General features: G+C 46.2%; 1 protein-coding gene across 3 annotated transcripts in view; it reads right to left on the bottom strand.

Annotated features, from left to right (window-relative positions):
• CMTR1 (cap methyltransferase 1) overlaps positions 1-20,041 on the bottom strand; it is a 56,923-nt gene that overhangs the window by 9,788 nt on the left and 27,094 nt on the right. For all 3 annotated transcript variants that reach the window (XR_013345702.1, XM_077813603.1, XM_077813604.1), the window contains exons 5-20: positions 15,121-15,213; positions 14,413-14,484; positions 13,655-13,749; positions 13,481-13,553; positions 13,067-13,265; positions 10,932-11,050; positions 10,585-10,681; positions 9,233-9,365; positions 7,744-7,923; positions 7,280-7,336; positions 6,297-6,354; positions 5,257-5,325; positions 3,313-3,444; positions 2,664-2,786; positions 1,227-1,318; positions 497-565 (exon numbers count right to left, since the gene is read on the bottom strand). Coding sequence is in view for 2 of the 3 variants with exons in the window: in XM_077813603.1 (XP_077669729.1) it covers positions 497-565; positions 1,227-1,318; positions 2,664-2,786; positions 3,313-3,444; positions 5,257-5,325; positions 6,297-6,354; positions 7,280-7,336; positions 7,744-7,923; positions 9,233-9,365; positions 10,585-10,681; positions 10,932-11,050; positions 13,067-13,265; positions 13,481-13,553; positions 13,655-13,749; positions 14,413-14,484; positions 15,121-15,213 (1,661 nt within the window). In the remaining variant the exon portion in view is untranslated. The remainder of the gene's footprint in view (positions 1-496; positions 566-1,226; positions 1,319-2,663; positions 2,787-3,312; positions 3,445-5,256; positions 5,326-6,296; positions 6,355-7,279; positions 7,337-7,743; positions 7,924-9,232; positions 9,366-10,584; positions 10,682-10,931; positions 11,051-13,066; positions 13,266-13,480; positions 13,554-13,654; positions 13,750-14,412; positions 14,485-15,120; positions 15,214-20,041) is intronic.

Below are 20,041 nucleotides of genomic sequence, written 5' to 3'. Positions count from 1 at the left end.
GGTGTTTCCTAGCAGCACATGTGCTTAGCCCTGTACCCACGGCCTTATTTCAGACTTTTAGCGATCAGACCTGTAGTCCTTGTCTGTACTAGGGAACAGCCCTGATTCAGCCATCAGCGGTCAGCAGCATAGCTGACCCGTCAGTGTAGACGGGGGCATGTTGTGGTTTGGGCCTTAACTGGGCCTTAGCTCAACTACAAGTATGCATGTGAGATTAGCACCAGCTACTCATGAGATGGAGAAAGCATGAATGTCTGATCTCCAAAAGGTTAATCTTAGAGTACCTAAAACATCCAGCCAACAGCATCATCTCCGAGATGTAAAGGGCCACTTGCCGCCTTCTAGCAAACATGATGAGACTATGAGCTCTGGCTATATCTTGTGTAGGCCTGGGAGCGGGCCAGGCTACGTTTCATGTCTTCCTCCTCCAGCAAACTGATCCCAAAGCCCCAGCAGTCCCAAGATGAAGGGGGATGCAGAAGGAGGGGTCACTCACCGGATGGGGTTCATATCCGGCCGGCTAGGCTTAGAAACGGCTTTGACAAACTTCTCCGCTAGCTGAATCCTGAACAAATGGGAAAGAGAATTCTGTGTTTTAGTTGCAGCTCTGGTGTGTTGGGTAGGTGCGGCTTCCTTGGGACAGGAGGGAGGGAGGGAGGGAGTGCCAACGGGACCTCTACAGCCCAGGCTGACACCCAAACATACTCAGAAACTGTCGGCTCACCCAGCACTCCCAGCTTGGTGTCCTGCAACTAGCAATTATACAGTAGGGATGGTTCCCCATAGGCTCTGCTCAGCAGACCTAATCTAGTAACAAATTCAGTAATGAGTCCATGTGCTGATGAGCCCATTCATGTATGAGCAGGAGAGCGGGACTGGCAGATGTGCTCTGCTAAGGAAGGAACCGTAGGGCTCTTCCCCCTCCGCAGCAAGTCACAACCCTTCCCATTCAGGCTGCCAGCGGTGCTTGGTCTATCCGTTTTGGGAACAGCTCACTCCAGTCTCAGAAGGGAACCAGGCCTTTTCTGCTGCACAGAGGGAGTGGGTGAAGAGAGGATGCACCCACTTCAGAGAGGGTTCTTCCACGGCTCATCTTTGTACAAACGCATCAGCTAAGTGCCCTCGGTTCCTCGTGGCCAATGATCAATAGCGCGGCCAATGAACCAACGGAGTTCCTGACAGCGCTCATCCACATGCATGAGAGGAGCTCCCAAAGCCCGACCTACCGCTGGTTAAAGTGCTGCTCTCGGACGTCATTGCCATTCAGCACCAAGACATCCAGGATATGGATAGCCTTGATTTTTCGCTGGGCTTTCCCCTAAGGAGAGAAACACAGGGAGTTACATTACAGGCTGGCTGTGGGTATTCCGTCTGTTTTATGCAGAACACGAGCGTCTGCATGTCTGCCTCCCACCATCGCCTTGCTAACTTCAGAGGAGGAAACCCCACCTCCTGCCACTGGGAACTTGTTTCTGCTGCAGGTTCTCCCCCTCCCTCCCACATTTCCCCTGCTTTAATCTTCCATCCTAAAATAGCTGTACATGTCCAATGCACCAGTCCCTCAGAGGAGGGCTGGGCACAGCTCTCTGAAGCACGTTACCACATCTCTGAATCAGCTGGATGCCCTACAAAGTGCTCCCCTCACAAGGCTGAGCTTGCTGCACCATCTCCAGGAGCAAGGACATGAGCCTGGGCCCTGAGCTCCCATGTGACCATGCCACGTAGCGTGGGTAAGCCTCCAGACTGGCCCCACCTGTCTGTTTTTAAGAGCTGCAATCATCAAGTGGCTGAGCATATGTGGACACACAGGCCTGTTCTAGGGTCAGTGACTACTCAACCTCATACAAACTAGCCACAGGAATCTACTCAGCTTAGTTCACAGCAGATCAGTGCAGTAACAGCACCATCTTCTACACACAGTTCAACCTCGACCAGCCGAGTTAGCAAAGGGTCACGTTTCATGACCTCTATTGGTTACACTGAAAATTCCCTTGATTATCAGAACAAGTTCAGCATTCCCCCCTCCAGGACAGTCACAGAATCAAAACTGAACAATATTTCAAGAAGCCTGTGCATTAAATATTCCCCGTATGTTGTTTGGGACAACTAACGTGCTCAGTTACAGATCGTTTTCACGTGCATGTTACCGAAATAAAACAATGCCAGCTGCCAATCAAACAGTTCAGCAAATGATCAAAGATCAATGTTGGACCAGAGACAGTGCAGGAGGGTAAATGCTTCTGCAAACACCACCCACCAGTTGGTGCTTTTGTAGCCCCTGATCCAAACCCACTTCACAAACACAGTATATTCAGCATCCTTGAAAGGCAGCCACCTTTGGAGCAGAAGGGGGCAGGCAAGTGGAGCACAGCAGTACTGCACAACACATGCATGTATATGTGAAAACCAAAAGCCACTGAGGCGTATTCAATTAGACAGTAAGTCAACCATGGAGGTGGTGCAGAACAACCACCTGAAGGGAAGCAAACAGTTATCCACGGATCTCTGGTTCTGAACAGGAGAGGAGAGCTTATCCCACAATAGCTTCCCTGGAAATCCTCTCTGAAGCTGCACAGCTGGACCATCTACCATGTAAAACTAGCCATCACAAACTACAGGCAGACTGCATACTGCCCCCTTACAGGGAAGGAACAACATCTGACCTCTCCTTTCAGCTCATGAACAATCTCCACAGACAGAAGGGTAGCCCGTGGCAGCTCAGTTTTCAAGTCCAGTTTCATCCAGCGATCTGACTGGCGACCATCCCAGGTGTAGATCTGGGACTTCTGTGTGCAGACAAAGAGGAACAAGGCAAGGTTAGACCCAGACAGGAATGGGACAAGTTCTTTCTGCCTTAGTTGAAAAGTAGCCCTGAGAGTATATTCCTTCCTTCCTGCTGACAGCAGAGAACATTTCTTTACGAGACATGTCAAGGAAGGAACCTATAGCTCAGCTGCAGAGAAACCAACACATAGATCCTAACACAGCTCATTAGGCAGGGTCCCTTGCCATCCCACAAATGATACTGTTCAGAGATGGGCAGTGAAATGAATTATTAGATGGAGGGAATGCAGCATTCTGTGTGAGGAGAGATTTTCAAGACCAAGATTATTTAGTGTGGGGAGTAGACAGCAAGGAGAAAGGAATACAAAATAACCAGTGGTCTTAAGAAAGGTCCATCAGTCACTCCAATCCCTCTATCCCATAGTACAAGGGCAAGCAGGTTGGGATGAAATTGCTAGGCAATATCTTTAAAAGGAATTGTAATTAGCCGTGGAACTTCCTGCTGTCAGGTTAGATGTCAGCACTTACCCCTAACCCTAGCAGGAACTTCTGTTCACTTCCAGACACCATACATCTGTAATCTAAGACGTGGCGGATCTTCTCCAGGGTTTTTGAGTTGAGTGGTGTTGGTTTAAAACTAAAGATATCGATGTCTGTTCCCTGAAGCACAACGGCAGGAGGAGAAAGATGAGTTACACAATACAGATACAACGACAGGTGCTACAGCAAACACAAAAGCTTCGGGTGCATCGGGATGTGCCCTGATTTCGGCCACAGCTGTTAGCTACACTGGTGTGAATCCGAGCATAGACAGGCAAAGCTGCTGTTTGCACCCGTAGGACTCAGCCTGGTTTCAATCGCACTACTCAGGGTTCTAGAGAAAAAGCCAGCATTCCCAGTGTAGACAAAGGTCTAAGAGAAGTTAGACAGCTGGAGAGATCATGAGCTCTGCTCACAAAACTGCTCCCTTGTACTAAGGGGCTATTTTAATTTCCCTGCTGAGGAAGCACCAAGGTAAGAGTGTGAAGGGAAAAGAACAGGCCTGGATACAGAGCTATTTACCTACCTTCTACAGAATTGGTAGTCCAGGCCAAAGCTATCTCTTAGCTAGAAGGGGATTCATTTCACCTTCACAGTTTGTTGGGTGCAAGCGACTAAGCTGGCCTCCCAGCCACAATGAGTGCTTCCACTGCCCCCCTACAGCATTAGAAAGGGAAGGAACCTGCCCCTTCCGAGCCCAAAAGCAGCACAGGCTTAAGAGAAGAAGTGTGCCCAAAGGAGGGGACAGAATACGAGGGGAAGTGCTGCAGGGGATACTCCAGAATATTCATAGCTCTCTGCCAAGGGCCGATGGATGGACCAGGCTCTCTTATGGGTTTCCACTCTTCACCACACACCCCCTTTTCTATAAATGAGTGTCACCGTACAGCATTTCAGTAACAACAAGATCACAGGTTTCAGAGTAGCAGCCGTGTTAGTCTGTATTCGCAAAAAGAAAAGGAGTACTTGTGGCACCTTAGAGACTAACCAATTTATTTGAGCATAAGCTTTCGTGAGCTACAGCTCACTTCATCGGATGCATTCAGTGGAAAATACAGTGAGATTTATATACACACAGAACATGAAAAAATGGGTGTTATCATACACACTGTAAGGAGAGTGATCACTTAAGATAAGCTATTACCAGCAGGAGAGCAGCGGGGGGCGGGGATGGAGAGGAGGGGAAAACCTTTTGTGGTGATAATCAAGGTGCTGCTGGAAATGGCCCACCTTGATTATCACTACAAAAGGTTTTCTCCTCCTCCCCCCCCTTGCTGGTATTAGCTCATCTTAAGTGATCACTCTCCTTACAGTGCGTATTATAACACCCATCTTTTCATGTTCTGTGTGTATATAAATCTCCTCACTGTATTTTCCACTGAATGCATCCGATGAAGTGAGCTGTAGCTCACGAAAGCTTATGCTCAAATAAATTGGTTAGTCTCTAAGGTGCCACAAGTCCTCCTTTTCTTTTAACAAGATCACAGCACACCTGGGCAGGATGGGAATGGACCAGGAAACAAAAGGGCCTCATGGGAATTCAATCCTACTACAGGCTTAAAAAAGTATGCAATTTTCTGGTGCTCCTTCACTTAGGGGCAAGACCTCTTCTGCCAAAGACCTCTTTATTCCCTGGCTCCCATATGGTGTCAGAGCTAACAACCTTAGGGAGACACTGATCATTAGACATCTATCAAGTCTGTGGAAGTGTCTCTCAAAGGAAATAATGGAAACCCCATTGTTTAAGTCATTTTAAACTAGGCTGCCTTGTTTTTTAAAATAGGCACCCATCACCACAGCAGCTGAGTGCAAACCCTAAACAATATACTGAACTGAACAGCCCAGTGCTTGTCTTTTCCATCTCTGACTCCTGTGAGTAACAATAAGCATTTCACCCACGTGTTCAGAACAAACTTCAGTTTAAGGGCTCACCTGGATAAGTTCAAAGAACTTGGACCTGGGATCGGAAGAGGATGGAGCAACTCGGGCCTGATCTGGAATCTGGAACAAGACAAAGGATCGATTATAAGTCGTACTCCTTTTTGCACAGTCATGTTCCCAAGGCCAAGGCTCCTCTGCCACCAAGGACACTCCAACCCCTGACCCCAAGGTTCTTTCCATTCATATTGCTGATGCCGGGCTCCCCTCGCACAGAGGGGAGGTACGCAAAACACATGTGGCTTGACACAGACACAGCATCTTTCATAGGATATGGCAGGTGATTTCAATATGGAATTTAGGTTTTAAGCTTTTCAGGACTTGTATTATTTCTGTATGTTTTTGGAAAGTGCCTGGCAGATTTTGTGTGTGCTATACAAATAAACAAACAATAATGGGAACAGCAGCTCCAGATGAAACAATGCTTTTTCACCCAACACTCATGATTAGCCTGTGGAACTCACTGCCACAAGATCCCCACAACCCTAAGCTCATAGGGAAGACAGGCTGTCATCTAATAACTAAGATTTTTTTGGAGTGTTTTTCTGCCTGGGACCTACTGGCCACATAGCTTATTCAGTGCATTATGTAATATTCTCAGCTGCAGTATAACCCTGCCCTTTTGTGTACCCAATGGCCTGCTCCACAAGCAATACACACCGAGCATCTGTTTAGCTGATAGGTTTCAGAGTAGCAGCCGTGTTAGTCTGTATCTGCAAAAAGAAAAGGAGGACTTGTGGCACCTTAGAGACTAACACATTTATTTGAGCATAAGCTTTTGTGAGTGCTTATGCTCAAATAAATTTGTTAGTCTCTAAGGTGCCACAAGTCTTCCTTTTCTTTTTGTCTAGCTGATGTTTCCTGACCTGCACAGCCCCAAATGTGCACAGTGATCTCAGATACTAACATAGTTCTGCCCTACAGGAAAGGTGTTAATGCTATGGGGGTTCATCGAGTGTCAGAGCCCCTCCCACTCCCCACTGTGCCACCGCAGGAATGGAACCCACAACTGCCTTGTCAGTAGCATTACTCACCCCCCATAGCCGGAGGCATTCCTTTCGGATGTCAGCCTGCCGCGGCTCACTCAGGGTCCTAAAGGAAAAGCCAGCAGGTTGTTAACATGGTGCAAGTCTCTTTGGTCTTGCAGCCCTAACATACCCAGCCCTGTCAGCCTCCTCGGAATAGCTGCTTTGGGAGTGAAACACACAGTCAGTCCTTAGTGCCAGAGGGCTGCTGTATTCAAGGGAAGCCCTTTTCCCAATCATCCACCCACTTCATAACCTGAACCAAAGATCAGCAGCTTCTACCTGCCTCCCAGCAAAGAGCTGATCACTGGAGGCTGCAGGGAGGCTTCTATCACCAGGACTTCAGTGCTTTTATGAAACACACTAAAGCACCGTTAGGACCTTAGCTTTTCACAGTGCTGCATAAACACAAACTTATTCTTTCCCACAACTCCCCAAAGTTACACATAGAGAAATAGCAGCACAGAGGTGTAGGGACTTGTTGAAGGCTATACAAAAGTTGGTGTCAGAACCAGCGTTCATTCCCCAGAGGTCCCTGGCACTGAGCCCTGTGGTCTGTGCATTACACCATGCTGTCTGCAGATGGTGTTTGAGCAGCAAGTGCAACTACCTCTGCGTAGCACACAGCTATATGCCACAATGTGTTTCCCTCTATGTGCTACTCCTCTATGACCCCTCTCAGAAACAGACCCATGTATGGGAACTGGAAGGTATGCAGCCCTTTTGCAAGTCCCTTTCATAGGGGGTCCTAGTAGCAGTTATAAATCATCCCAAGCCAATCAGACTCCTTTAGCGATCCCCGTGCTGCAGAGAACAGCACATGCAGTGACACTAGCCAGCCTCGTAACTGTAAGTGCTACTAAGCCTCCTGCTTCAGGGCCAAGCCAAGGATCAGGAAGACATTTAAAGCAAGCAGGCCACTGAACACAGCTGTCCAGCAGGTAATTCAGTCCTCACCCAAAGCCCCGCTCCCTCTTGAGGTAGATACTCACGTGTCTTGAACAAAGGCGTGAATTTTGGCTAGTGCTTTGATCTGAACTTTACAGTGGCTGAAAGAGAGAGTGGGTTTCAGTCAGGGAGTGAGTTATCAACCACGCAAATCGTCCTGCTGCACAAAGCAGGATGAGCAAGTGCTGCGGACCAGGAGCAAGTGTGACTGCTCTAAAGCAGAGCTGGACTGTCACAACCCAGAATGCCATCATGACGACTGCAGGGTCACTGGGGAGAGCACCCTTTATGTTCCCAACACGGCAGGTCAGATCTTCCGGTGTGAATGCTCACCAGTGTATCTCCCTTTGCTGGGCCAGTCTGCTGCACGGGGCCTCTCCCAGAATAGGACTCTTGTAACCAAGCAGTTTGGCAGCTTAAGGTGAAAAGGCCCCCACCCCAGCTTCAAACAGCTGTAAGTCACAGTTGTGCTGGAACTGGCTTTCCCTCTTGTTGCTTCCGCACTCACCTTTCATTTGATCGGACCATGTAGTCGTAGAACTCGTGGTCACCCTTGATCACTTCTACGGGGACGACAAGATTTACATCCATGTCAGAGTTGAGTAGCTGGTTGAGTTTGATGTTCACCATGAAGAGATATTCCCGCACGTCATCAATGCCTGACTTTAGCCCTCTACACACCACGTACCTGCCAAGCAAACCAGAGACTCCGCTTGGAATCAGTCCTCCCGCACATCCAACTTGCCTTTCACACTCCCACCATCTCAGCAGCCCGCCCCTCTGGCTTCCCCAGTGTCAGGAACGTCTTTGCCCCAGGATACCCTTCCATAGCTCATGGTAGTGCAGGCTAGCCCTCTGCAGGGCCGTTCTATATCCTCCCGCTTTTCCTACTCTCTGCAAGAGCTGGTGACCTCAATCCTTCACCAAAAATCCCCAAACTTCACAAGCTCAGATCTCTTCAAAGAAATAAGCCAGCAGGACTAATGCTAAAATAGAGAGTCAGTCTTAATCCTGTTCCGGCCGCAGGTGTAACTAGCCCATTACCAGCTCACAGCTCTACCACAGCCCTGGTATGGCAGTGTAAGGTAAAGCCTCCCTGTACAGGCTCAAATGTCTGTCTCACTTTATTTCACAGCACACTGCATCTGAAGGACACCAAAATCAAGCATGGCCCTATAATAGGTTAGAGCATGGGACTGGGTCTACAGACACCCGGCTTCTGAGGGCAGCTCTGGTATGTCTTTCATATTTTCCACAGCTCATAGACTGCTTAATGCAAAATAAAGATTAAGAAGGACAAGAGATACAGGTTTCCAGATGATTTTGGAGAGAGACAGCAGTCAGATGAAAGGCAGAGATAAAAGGAGGATGTTCTAAAATGATGGAAGTTGCAGTGGAAAAGGCTCTCAAACTAACAATCGGCAAATGGTGTGAAAGCACAGAAGTGTTACTTAAAAACAGATGTTCTGTGTTGACATTAATGTTCCCTTGGCATGTCTTGTAAGAGCTGTGGCCTTGGAAAGTTTCTCTTCCTATCCCTGTTGTGGGGCATGCTGAGTGCTGTCTGGTTGCTATCATCCTCCCCAGAGATGGCTGCATCTTAGGGGTGCCACATGTACAGTTTGTACAGCATTAAAAGATCCAAAGAAATGAAAATACACGACTGTAATGTACATAATATGCCCTAATTTAACTGGATCCTTAGATTGCATCTTGCAAAACAGAACAGATTTTATAGTAAACTCCATTGTTCTCACACTGGAAGTAGACAGCATAGGCAGAAACAGACCATGGTAATTTGGTAAATAGCCTCTTAAACCTGTCAAACACTGTCACTTTTTAAACATTTAAAAGTATTTCCTCCTATGAGGCAGACATTAGATGGCTCCCAGCTGAGACAGTTCGTGGAGGTTACACTAGACCTGCAGTTACACAAACAGAGCTATTGCACTGTTTAGGAGAAAGAGCTGCTTTTAATTCTCCCTCCAGAATCTCACCTCTCTGAGTTTGCGGGACGGCTCGTCACAGGTTTAAAGAGACTCACTCGCTCGAAGCAGCAGTACAGCAAATATACAAGTCCCACGCTGAATGGTGTGAACAGGTCGAAGGTTTTGCAGACAAAATGTCCTCCTGTGGCAGAGAAAGGAAGCACATTGCAGCTAGCAGGTTACAGGAAGAGAGGGGAAAAATACTAAGTGTCTCAATCCACACACACGGAGGCTTTTGTACAGTTCAAAACTGCATCAGAAAAACAGTTTCATAAATCAATGTAGTAAGACTGACCAACTGGGTACCATGTACCATCCCCCCACTTAGCTCCCCGCCTCCCAAAGACCCAGGAAAGAGAGAGGCAGCTCCCAGCCAGGTGGAAGGGATGTCACCTAAGAACAAAGCACTCTGCCTGCTGCTTCCACAGCACTCCCACCCCAGGGGCCCAGACCGCCAGCATGGCACCACCCTGTGTGCAATCCTTGACAGTGTGCAGCTCTCATCCCTCCCCAAGAGCCTCATGCTGGGGAAAAAACTGGATCTGAAATGAAAAGCTAGTTTAAAAACACAAGTCATCTCAGTAGAGGAGTGTCTGTGCTCTATACCTTCAAGTGAGTCTCCTTACTTCCTCAGGGCAAGACAAAGACACTCAGCTTTGAGGTTCTCATTCCCCCAGGAGAAAGCCCCAGAGGAGATGCTTGACTAGGAGAGACATAACGAAGGCCACTCTGTCAAATCTCACTGAGAGGCAACTGGCCCGCTGGGTCACGGCTTCAAATACTTGTGAGCCCAGTGGACAAGACAAGCAATCACTTGGCGAGTGTTTCTAACCGCCTCCACTCTGGCTTCTCAGTGCAGGACCGCCCGCTCTGAAAGGGCGCACGGAACGCTAACCAATCCCATAGGATAAGAGTCATCAAAGCAGATGCAGCTATGGCATCCATCGCTAAGGAATAGGTAGGAGAAAGGGAAGCATCTTCTCACTCTGAAGCCAGGTGATGATTTCAAGTGGGAAAGGCTGAAAGTCACAATTGCACAAACTCTGGGTTGCTCTTACCAGCCAAATGGTTTGCTCAGGAAGAGGCTGCTTTAGCTGGTAATGTGTAAGAGTCAACAGTAAAGCAGAGATTTTACGAAGATATTTTGCCCCTTCTCCAGCTGGAGGGAGCACAGCACTGGCACAGCATGGTTCCCTGGCCATCTTTGGCAAACTTGTCTCAGGGTTTAGGGAACACACCTACTAGATTCAACAGAACCTAACATTACAACGGGAGTGACTCCATGCACTGCTCTATAGCATCCATCTGCAAAGCCACCCAATCTCTGGAGAGGAAGGGGAGAAACAAAGAGAAAAAGATACCTGTCCGGATGATAGAGAGTCCTGTAAGGAACTGGCAAAGCATCAGCTGTTTGCTTAGAATTTCCTGCAGGTTCTCCTGACCCTCCACAGAGAAACCCTGAAACACACATCAAATGGTGAACATCTTCGCAAATCTGTTGGTTAAATGAGGGAGTCTTAAGGAATTTACAGCTAAATTTTGTAACTCGCAACAGTTTCTATTCCCTGGGATAAACTGCTAATGTCAGGACATTTCATGGCAAGCCTCGCCAAATCTCATGCAGTAACTGAGAAGATGTCACGTCATCACTGTACTCTGGCTGATGGCTACGGTCACTCATTGCAGAGCAAAGGAGGAATGAACGCACCCCATCCGCCATTAAGAAATGCACCCCCTTGCGATCAGTGTTGTCCAAAACAAAATTCCGGAAAGCAGTGATGTTCTCTGGGCGGGTGATATCTCCATCTCCATCAATCCCACCCTCTCCTAAGAGGAAAAGAAAAGGCAGTTATGAGCATGTTTGCAGAGTGCTTGCAGGAGACCGGGACACGCAAGCGATCAACACGCTGACCTCCAATGATCAAACATTACCAACAATCAGTGAACGAATACACGCACCTTGGACACTGCATCAGGACCACTCCCAAGAACTCTCACAAACACGATTCTTGCTAGAAAGGGGACAGCACAACTTTCTTTGGCTAGATTGGCTTCTGCTTGCGTTAGCCAGACTGAACCAACCCACATTATAATTTGGTTTTAAAAAACTGTGCTTCAGCCTTGGGAAAGCCTAGATTGTTCCCTCCTCTCGCGGCTGAACAGGGCCTGACTATGCTACAACACAATGTTGTCCCAGGAAGGAACAAGACCAAATTGGTCTCATCAGAGCTTTAACAGTGTCCATTTCCTAGTGCAGATAGATCCTTAGTCGGAAGCACAGCTTTGTCTATGCCAGCCAGAGAAACTGCATTAGCAAACTTTCACTAACATCCATGATCATCAGCGTTCTCTGGAAAGGCACTAACAGTTATTTCCAAACTCACGGTAGTTTGCCTTTACAGAACCCTGCTCATGTGCAAGTGTGCTCAGCAATCAGCTAGAAAGGGGGAAGATATGTTCAAGAGCAGAACTGTTTTTAAAGGCAGCATTTTACAGATTTCTCATATGGCTCTTTTAAAGGGTGGGTCTATATTTTCCCATAATTGGTATTTTAAAAAGTTGTGTCCTAGAATAGACTCTAGATATTCAACTAACTCCCAGTCCTGTGGTATCTGTAACGTACTGTTGATTTCTATTCTCTGCACAGTTTCCTGGTCTGCTGTTTCTATTAATTGAATGACAAGTGACTAGAAACGAACATTATCAAGAGAAAACAGCAGAGCTCGGGGTGCACAATAGTTCTTTGGTAATGAAATGCCTCATCAGTTATTCTGCCACTGAGAGGAGTGGGACTGGCATTTTTTTCCAGTCTTCTTTGCACTTGGCGCAGGGTTCAAGGTGTTTTCCTCCCATCACCAAGAGAGGAGTTTATACGTGACTCAATACATTTTAGAGTGCATTAGGCCCAGACAAAAAAAAAGGGAAACATGAAAATGCATCAAAATCATTGAGCTATTCACTCTCACAGCTATCAATTCCCTCCATAAGAGCACTGACCGAGAGTGAGATATGAAGATCCAAATGCTAGGATGATCCTTTTATCCACCTTGCTGCTCAATGAGAACTTTCCTCTTACTGAGCTGATCCAGAGGTGCCAGACAACCATCAAATTTCATGATTTGCAGATGTCAAAAGTGACTTTGGCTTTTCAAAATCAGCCAGAAAGTAACTCACTGGCACCAGCGATAGGTTGTTTGGGGTTCTTGCTGCAAAGGCAGACTGGTTACTTCATTTTTTGCAATTCAATCATACTTAGGTTTCCTTAACAAAGCCTGAGATTTGCTGGCAATCCCCTTATTCCACTTTCTACTAAAAGATGCAGCAGATGGAATCAGAGCTACTTGCAGTTAGCAGGAGTCCAAAATAACTTAAATCACCACATAAACAGTGGAAAGATCCTGTAAAGAAGCAATCTAGTAATTAATGCTTAGGGACGGAGTCAGATCTAGGTTTCTATTCTTGGCTCTGCCAAATGATCCTTGGGCAAGCCATTTCATTGCTTTATGCTTCAGTTTCCCCATCTGTAAAATGGGAGCCAAACCACTGAGTTATCTTAAAGCGCTTTGTCAGCCTCGGACAGGAAAGTGCTGCAAATACAAAGTATTATTATAATACACACAAGCTGGAACCTGAACTGCAGAAATATAACTTGATGTTCAGACTTGCCACCCTCAACCCATTACAGGGCAGTTCCTCTTCTTCTATAAGGATGGCTCTGGATGGCCATTGTGAACAGGTTTCTTTTAGATCCCTAACACTAACAGGCTATCAGTCCTCCGCCTACTCTGAAGCTGAACCTCTGCAATGCAGGCGATGAGACACACACACGTACGTGACCCATACCGTAATAAGGCTCAAAGAGCTCGCTGGAGGCAGAATAGAAATCCTCCAGTTTAAAGTCATTTGGTCCTTTCAAGGTCATGCCGAACCCTTTCGCGTGCCACTTCTTCCTCCAGAGAACGTATTCTGAGAAACCACCAGGGCCAGCACACACATCAGCAAAGTAAAGCAGCTCTGCGTCCCGCTCCTTGATTAGGGGCTTCTGCAAAAGGAAATTGGGACACTTCTAGTAGTCCGATAGCAACTTCCCACCAAGCAAGCAAATTACTGCAGCCTGCTGCTATACTCTTGTACCTCTAAGCTAGAGTCTCTGCCTCTTAAAAGCAGCCTTTGTCCCCAATGGTGCCCTGAGGAATCTTCCCCCACTCCTTTCCCTTTTCTTTGGGAAGGCATTCAAAGGACAAGAGAGATCCTCACCCCATGAGAGTCCTTTGGGTTTGTGAACATGTGGTCAAAGACGTAGTCCATGTTTGCCATCTTCATCGCCGCTCTGTGAATGCACAAAAAGGGCACCTGTTAGTTTGCCCCAGGCTCACCAGGCTGCTGCAACCCAAAAGAGAAAGGTACTGCAAACCCAAAGGTCCTGCAGACCTGTTCAGGAAGAAGACTCCCCGGATCATCTCGTAGGGGTTGGACCTTGTCCGGGCTCGGCGCATCTCCTCTCCATCCAGCTCATCGAACACGCTCTGCAAAGGCAGAACCAAAACTACACTAGCCACGGCACCGGCAGGAGGGACAGCCAGCTTGGGTGGTTCCTAACCCCATGGTGATTTCCCCCTCACAGTTCTCTCTAGACTGGGTGACACCCACACAGGAACATTTCCTGAAGCTGGCATCCTTCTTCAGTCACATATCTACATCCAGTCGTGGTCCCACAATTCTTACAGTAAGCTCAGGGATGGGGAATGGTGCTGGACTGACAACTCCACAGCGTAAGGCCTACTTAGCCAGAGATTAGACAATCACAGCACAAACTCCCCCTCCCCGCCAGCCATACACACACATCCACCCTGGGAGGGAAAGGGCAGGAGCACAGCAGACCAGGAAGAAAGTGTTTATCTCCACAGCCCCATTCAGTCTCTGCTGACACTGCCATTGAAGGGGCAGTTATGTCAATTGCCTCTGTGGTTTGTGTGCTGTCCACACTCATCATTTCACACAGGTTGCCAAACAACCAGGCAGTAATGACTTCCCACTGTTACCAACCCACGCTGAATCTGCACTGGGGGCAAAAGGCTTCCTATTTCATTGCCAATGGCCAACGCTTCCCACTCCCACGAATGCCTTTTTACGAGCTCTTCCCTTCTCCTCCCCAGCCCTAAAATCGCTCTCCAGCAGCATGCGCTCACCTTGCACTGCAGGACACTGTGCAGAAACTCTTCTCGGCAGAATTCCGTTTCATCTTCAATTACCAGCTTCCTCTAGGGCAGAGCAGTGAGAAAACCCCCCTCAGTTAGCTGACTCTGTGCCATTTCTTTCAGTGGGGCACTTCCCAGAACAAGCTTGCTGTATTATTCCTGTGTGTTGCAATGCTACAAGTGAGAGAGCCAGGCTAGGACTGGGAGCAGTGTCAAGCGGCAACCCTAGTTTGCCCTCCGTGTGTGAGCTGAATGCGGATCGCAGAAGCACTCCCCAGGCTGTCCCAATGACCCAATGAAATGACCCAATTGAGGGAAGCGGACAACCCTGAACTGCCTCCAGCCCTAACCACCCCTCCAAAGAGCAAGGAAGAGGGGAGGGGGAAGAGAAGGATATCGTACCAAAAAGAGTCACAGAGCGCAACCAAGAGAGTAGTGAAACCCAGATGCTATCTTGTGACATCTGTATCAATGGCAGCAAAACATAATGATGAGATAACTCAACTTGACAATGCAATCCCCACAATGCCATCAGACTGGGACTGGTCTGACTAGGGACTTATCTGACCTTCATCCCCATAATATCTGTGGCTCTCTGCAACTCTGTTTGATGACAAAGCAGTGTGCCAGTTACACAAGATTGAGCACCACCAGTCTAAACAAAAGGAACTACTGGGACTTTGTTTTTCAGAGCTATACCTTCCCAACGGTCATCCACTCCTTCATCTCCTGTGCATCGGGGATTTCAGTGGTGCATTCTGGGAACCAGTCCACCTGTTCATAGGCACTGGGCTACAAACGTAAGACAGGAGGATTCAAAGAAGGCTCACGCTTTTTCACAGAACCTGACAACCTCATAATTACAGCAGGCTGGCGTCCCAACCCCATCACGACCTTTACGTGGTAGGCTTTGTCCCAGGACTTTTAGGGCTAAATAAGCAACTTTCTTCCTAATGTGACACACTCATCAGAAATAACTTTAGTATTTCTAGACAACCAGAATGCTGACAATATCCAGAAATAAAACAGCTGAAGCACACCACCCCAAAGGGGTTCATTTCAGCGAGACAGCAGGGGAGATGCTTGTATGCAAAATTCTCTTACTTCCTACGGGTGCTTAACATGTACACTCTCCCCATGACACTCTGAAAGGCCCTCTCGCTGTAACGTTTTACAATCTCAAGAGGAAATCATTTAAGCTGTTGGGTAAGCCTAAAATAACTCCAATCCTCCAGGAAGTGGAGCTGCACCCACTTGCTTTGACATTGGAATCATTATTTGTATTATTGTAGTGCCCAGAAACCCCAGTCACGATTGAGGCTTCATTGTGCTGGGTGCTGTACATGCATAAGACAGAGTGTGCCTGTCCCCTCACAATCTATATAGATCATAACTGTGACATTCGCACTCAGTGTTGGTTTTTTACCAGATATGTACCAGATGTTTTAAATTTCATATTATTAGCACCTTATCTGTCACTGCTGGGATGCTGATTAAGGATTTGTTTTCATGTAATGACCTGTCTGTCCTTCCCAAATTTCCTCCATGCTGGAAGACCTGAGAGGATGCAGGAACATAGTTCCTCTGCATTTCATATGGAACATACTAACAAACACCCCTGGAAAACATACTAATTATCAGATACATGGGAATTAAATTTTACCGCAAAATTTTTTTTGTCCCTTCCTCCCCCACCTTATACCAATTTCTATCCAAACTGATGACCCCAAACACAGTGAACAACTATCCAGAGGAACTGCCATGGCAAGTCAGAAGAGTGATCAATCTCAGGGGCTCTTAACCTTTTCCTTTCTGAGCCCCACCCAACATGCTATAAAAACTCCATGGCCACCTATGCCACAACAACTGTTACTCCTGGGCGGATTCTGCACCAAAAAATTAAAAATTCTGCAAAATTCTACATATTTTATTTGTCAAAATAATGCAATATAATCACACCACTTTCACTTATTTTGGTAATTTACTTAAACTACCATACAGAAAAAAAAATCCACAGTAGGTGTTCAGCCTTTCCTAAAAACATGAAAGTTAAGTTATTAATAGTTGGTAACCAGTACCCTGCATTCCAGTTATAATTCTGGATTTTCATTTAAATTACATTACAAAACACCAAACACCAAAATAAAAGTAAAGCAGAGTGTCATTTGAAATTGCTCAAACTTTCACACATGAAAGTCACACAGTTTTGCTAATCATTGTCCTGTATTTCAGTACAATCTAATATTTTCATTTAAATTATAGTCCAGAAAACAAAGAGCCTTCAAGTTTTTCTCACTTAGTGATTTCCTTCTGGCAGAAAGGATCAAACTGTACAGTGAAAAACTTCTCTCTGCAGCTGCAGAATTTGAGACTGCATTTATGCAATTCAAGGCCAGCTTGGCGATATTTGGAATTCTCTCTTTCACTGAAAGCCAAAGCACTTACGGGTCTACAAAAATAGGTTGACTTTGAATAGTTTCAGGCACAATCTTTTCCCTGTTCAGGTACCTCAGAAAAATGAGGTATTGCTTGAAAATACTCTCAGTGTTCGGGCAGGATATAAACATGATGAGGATCAAATAACCTACAAGCCTTCAGAAAATTCAGACCTGGTTGTCCAAATCACAAATATTTGTCAAGCTTTCCAGAAGCTTCATGGAATATCTCTTTAAAGAATCTGACAGGCAAGTCTTTCAACAGTAGATAAGTTTTCTGCCTCTCTAAATTTGAAGAGCTCTGAGGTGCTTTCTGAAGGCAGCTCTAGATGTGAGCTGAAATAAATTTATTAGTCTCTAAGGTGCCACAAATACTCCTGTTCTTTTTGCGGATACAGACTAACACGGCTGCTACTCTGAGTCAAACCCTTTAACAGTGCAAGGCTTCCTGCTCTCAAATGCCAGATATAAACTCAGAATTTGCTCACATTTCTGTGCTAGAAAAGTGATCTGCACTTTCAACAATGCATACTTAGTTGGGTCATTCAGCATTTTTTGAGTAGTTTGCACAGAAACTGGAGAGCTGCTGTTACACTCTTCATTAAAGAACTCCTTGTAGAACTGAAAGTTCTTGCAGTTTCTGGTTCATTAAACAGAGGTATCTCCCTTTCGTACTACCAGAGTTATAGAACATGTTTTTGAAGCACCATACAAATGCATCAACCAGCTAAAAAGGCTTTCTAAATGATTCACTAATTAAGTTTACAGTATGTGCCAAACAGGTGATACGCACAGAATTTGGAAACAGTGTAGTAAACACAGAATCAAATACTTTTTTCATGTAACTAGCATTGTTAGTATCAATTACTACAACATTTTCATGATCAATCTGGTACTCATTTACTGCTTTGACTACAGCCTGTGAAGCAGCTGAGTGATTAACAGGATCTAAAAACACTGTATCCACCAAAAAAGAGTAAACATGCCCACTGCAATCAGGTTCTAATGGTGCAAGCAGTACATTCAGAACTGATCTCGCCTCATCATCACACCATTCAAAAACAGCAGCAATTTTCTTGTCTTTAAGCTTCAGTTTTCCTTTTCTTTGAGGTACACTTCAGTCAGCTGTGTCCTACCAGCAATTGCACCACCATTCCCAGACCCTGCTGTCAAGAAATTCTCTCACAAGTGGGTGGTCAGTCTTTGACAAGGTGATGTTGGCACCTGCTAATGTCTTCACCCATGCTGTACAAATCTGAAAGCAGAAGAAGTTAGATAAGTCTTGAGTGAGGACAAATGTTTACTACCCCGTAACATCGTTAATATTAGATTAATACATTTATTCGTATTATATTTAGTCCTGAATTTCTAGATTTTAATTTAGATTTATAATAAATGATCACATGATTACACACACACATACACACACAGAGTAATATTTAGTTATCTGGCTTATGCCTCTATCCATGAAGACTAACTCAATAACAAAAATGCATTATTAAATTACAATCAACTGTAAAACATCATGTGACAGCTAGTGCAAAAGTTACATAGTGTAGAGTGTATTATCAATAGAAAACTGACCAAACTCATCACTTAAAATAAAAAGTTTAAAAACAGAGCTGTCTATTCAAGATCTTTGAGCAAGTTAAGAGACCACATCGCTATAGCTCTTCTATGCTACTTATTTTATATTTCAGTATTATAACATTTTCTTAATTTCCACTCACCTCCACATGTTCTTTCTTTTGTTTTTCAGTGTACTTGTAATGGCCTTCTGATGTTGGTTTCTGCCTTCCTCTTGAGTCGCGTCTTCCTTCAATATGTGTTTTTTTGATGCAAAATGATCCACAATTGCAGACCGTCGGTCATGATTGAGAACAACATTACAGGATGTGCAAAATAATTTGTCCCCATCTGCATGCAGTTTCGTAGGGGATTCTGGAGTACAAGAAGCTGGTGCAGCCATTTTTGATGCATGATATGAAGGCTGTTCAGGTGGTGCAAAACAACAAATATCCCTTTGGTAACTTCATCTGGACCTGGCTGGCTACTCTGGGAACTGCTTGGTTCTGACTGTCTTGACATTTTATTGACTGCTTGACAAATGTTTTATTTGCCCTCAACGTTGTTGTTTTTTTTAATATGGTAAGTAAAATAGACTCTGAGCTGTAATCTAACCCCATTGTGCCACTCTGGCACAGGAAAAAAGCAAGAAAGCACATAGACCTTCTTAGCTGAGGATTCCCTTACGTCATTTACTATAAGTCTCCTTTACACCACTCTGGCCATGTAAAAGAGCCTTCAAACTTTTACACCTGTTTTAGGTTCCTGGAGGAATTAGGGTGACCAGAAAGAAAGTGTGAAAAATCATGACGGGGTGAGGGCTAATAGGCTTCTATATAAGAAAAAGTCCCAAATATTGGGACTGTCCCTGTAAAATCAGGACATCTGGTCACCCTAGGGGGAATTGACTAAGAATAGGAACAATTAACTGACAGCCGGAACATTAGAAGCCTGCTTACTTAGCGGTTACATTTCTGGTCTGCCTCAGGGGACAGAGCCTGGCTCACAAAGCCCTACCCCTCCAAGCAGGGGCACCACGAGTCTCTCACGCATTTGCACGCAGACACACACCCAGCCCCGCCCCCTAAATGTCTCTCCATGCATGCATGCATGCACGCCCGCCTGCCCAGCCCTCCTCTTGCTCCCCTTCCCCATGTGGTGATTTAGGTCTGCCGGCTCCTCCAGGCAGATGCGCCTGGGCTGCTGGGTAAGGGGCACGCGTTCCCCACAGATTTCTTTGCTCCCCCATTTTTCTGCAGGGTAGCAAAGAAATCTGTGGACAGTATGGATTCTGTGCCCTCGAAATGGTGCAGAATTCCCCCAGGAGTAGAAAGTTTTTCTGCAAAAGCCAGGGCCGGCGTTAGGGGGTAGTGAGCAGGAAAATTGCCCGAGGCCCCATACCACATGGGACCCTGCAAAGCTAAGTTGCTCAGGCTTTGGCTTCAGCCCCAGATGGCAGGGCTTGGAGCCCTGGGCTTATGCCCCACGTGGCAGGGCTTCCACTTTTCACCCTGAGCCCCAGTGAATCTAATGACAGCCCTGCTTGACGGACCCCTTGAAACCTGCTTGCATCCCCCCAGGGGCCCTGGACCCCTGGTTGAGAACTGCTGATCTATCTG

The sequence above is a fragment of the Eretmochelys imbricata genome, chromosome 3, assembly GCF_965152235.1.
Source record: "Eretmochelys imbricata isolate rEreImb1 chromosome 3, rEreImb1.hap1, whole genome shotgun sequence".
Classification (NCBI taxonomy): domain Eukaryota; kingdom Metazoa; phylum Chordata; order Testudines; family Cheloniidae; genus Eretmochelys; species Eretmochelys imbricata.
This window is presented reverse-complemented; position numbering and strand designations above follow the sequence as displayed.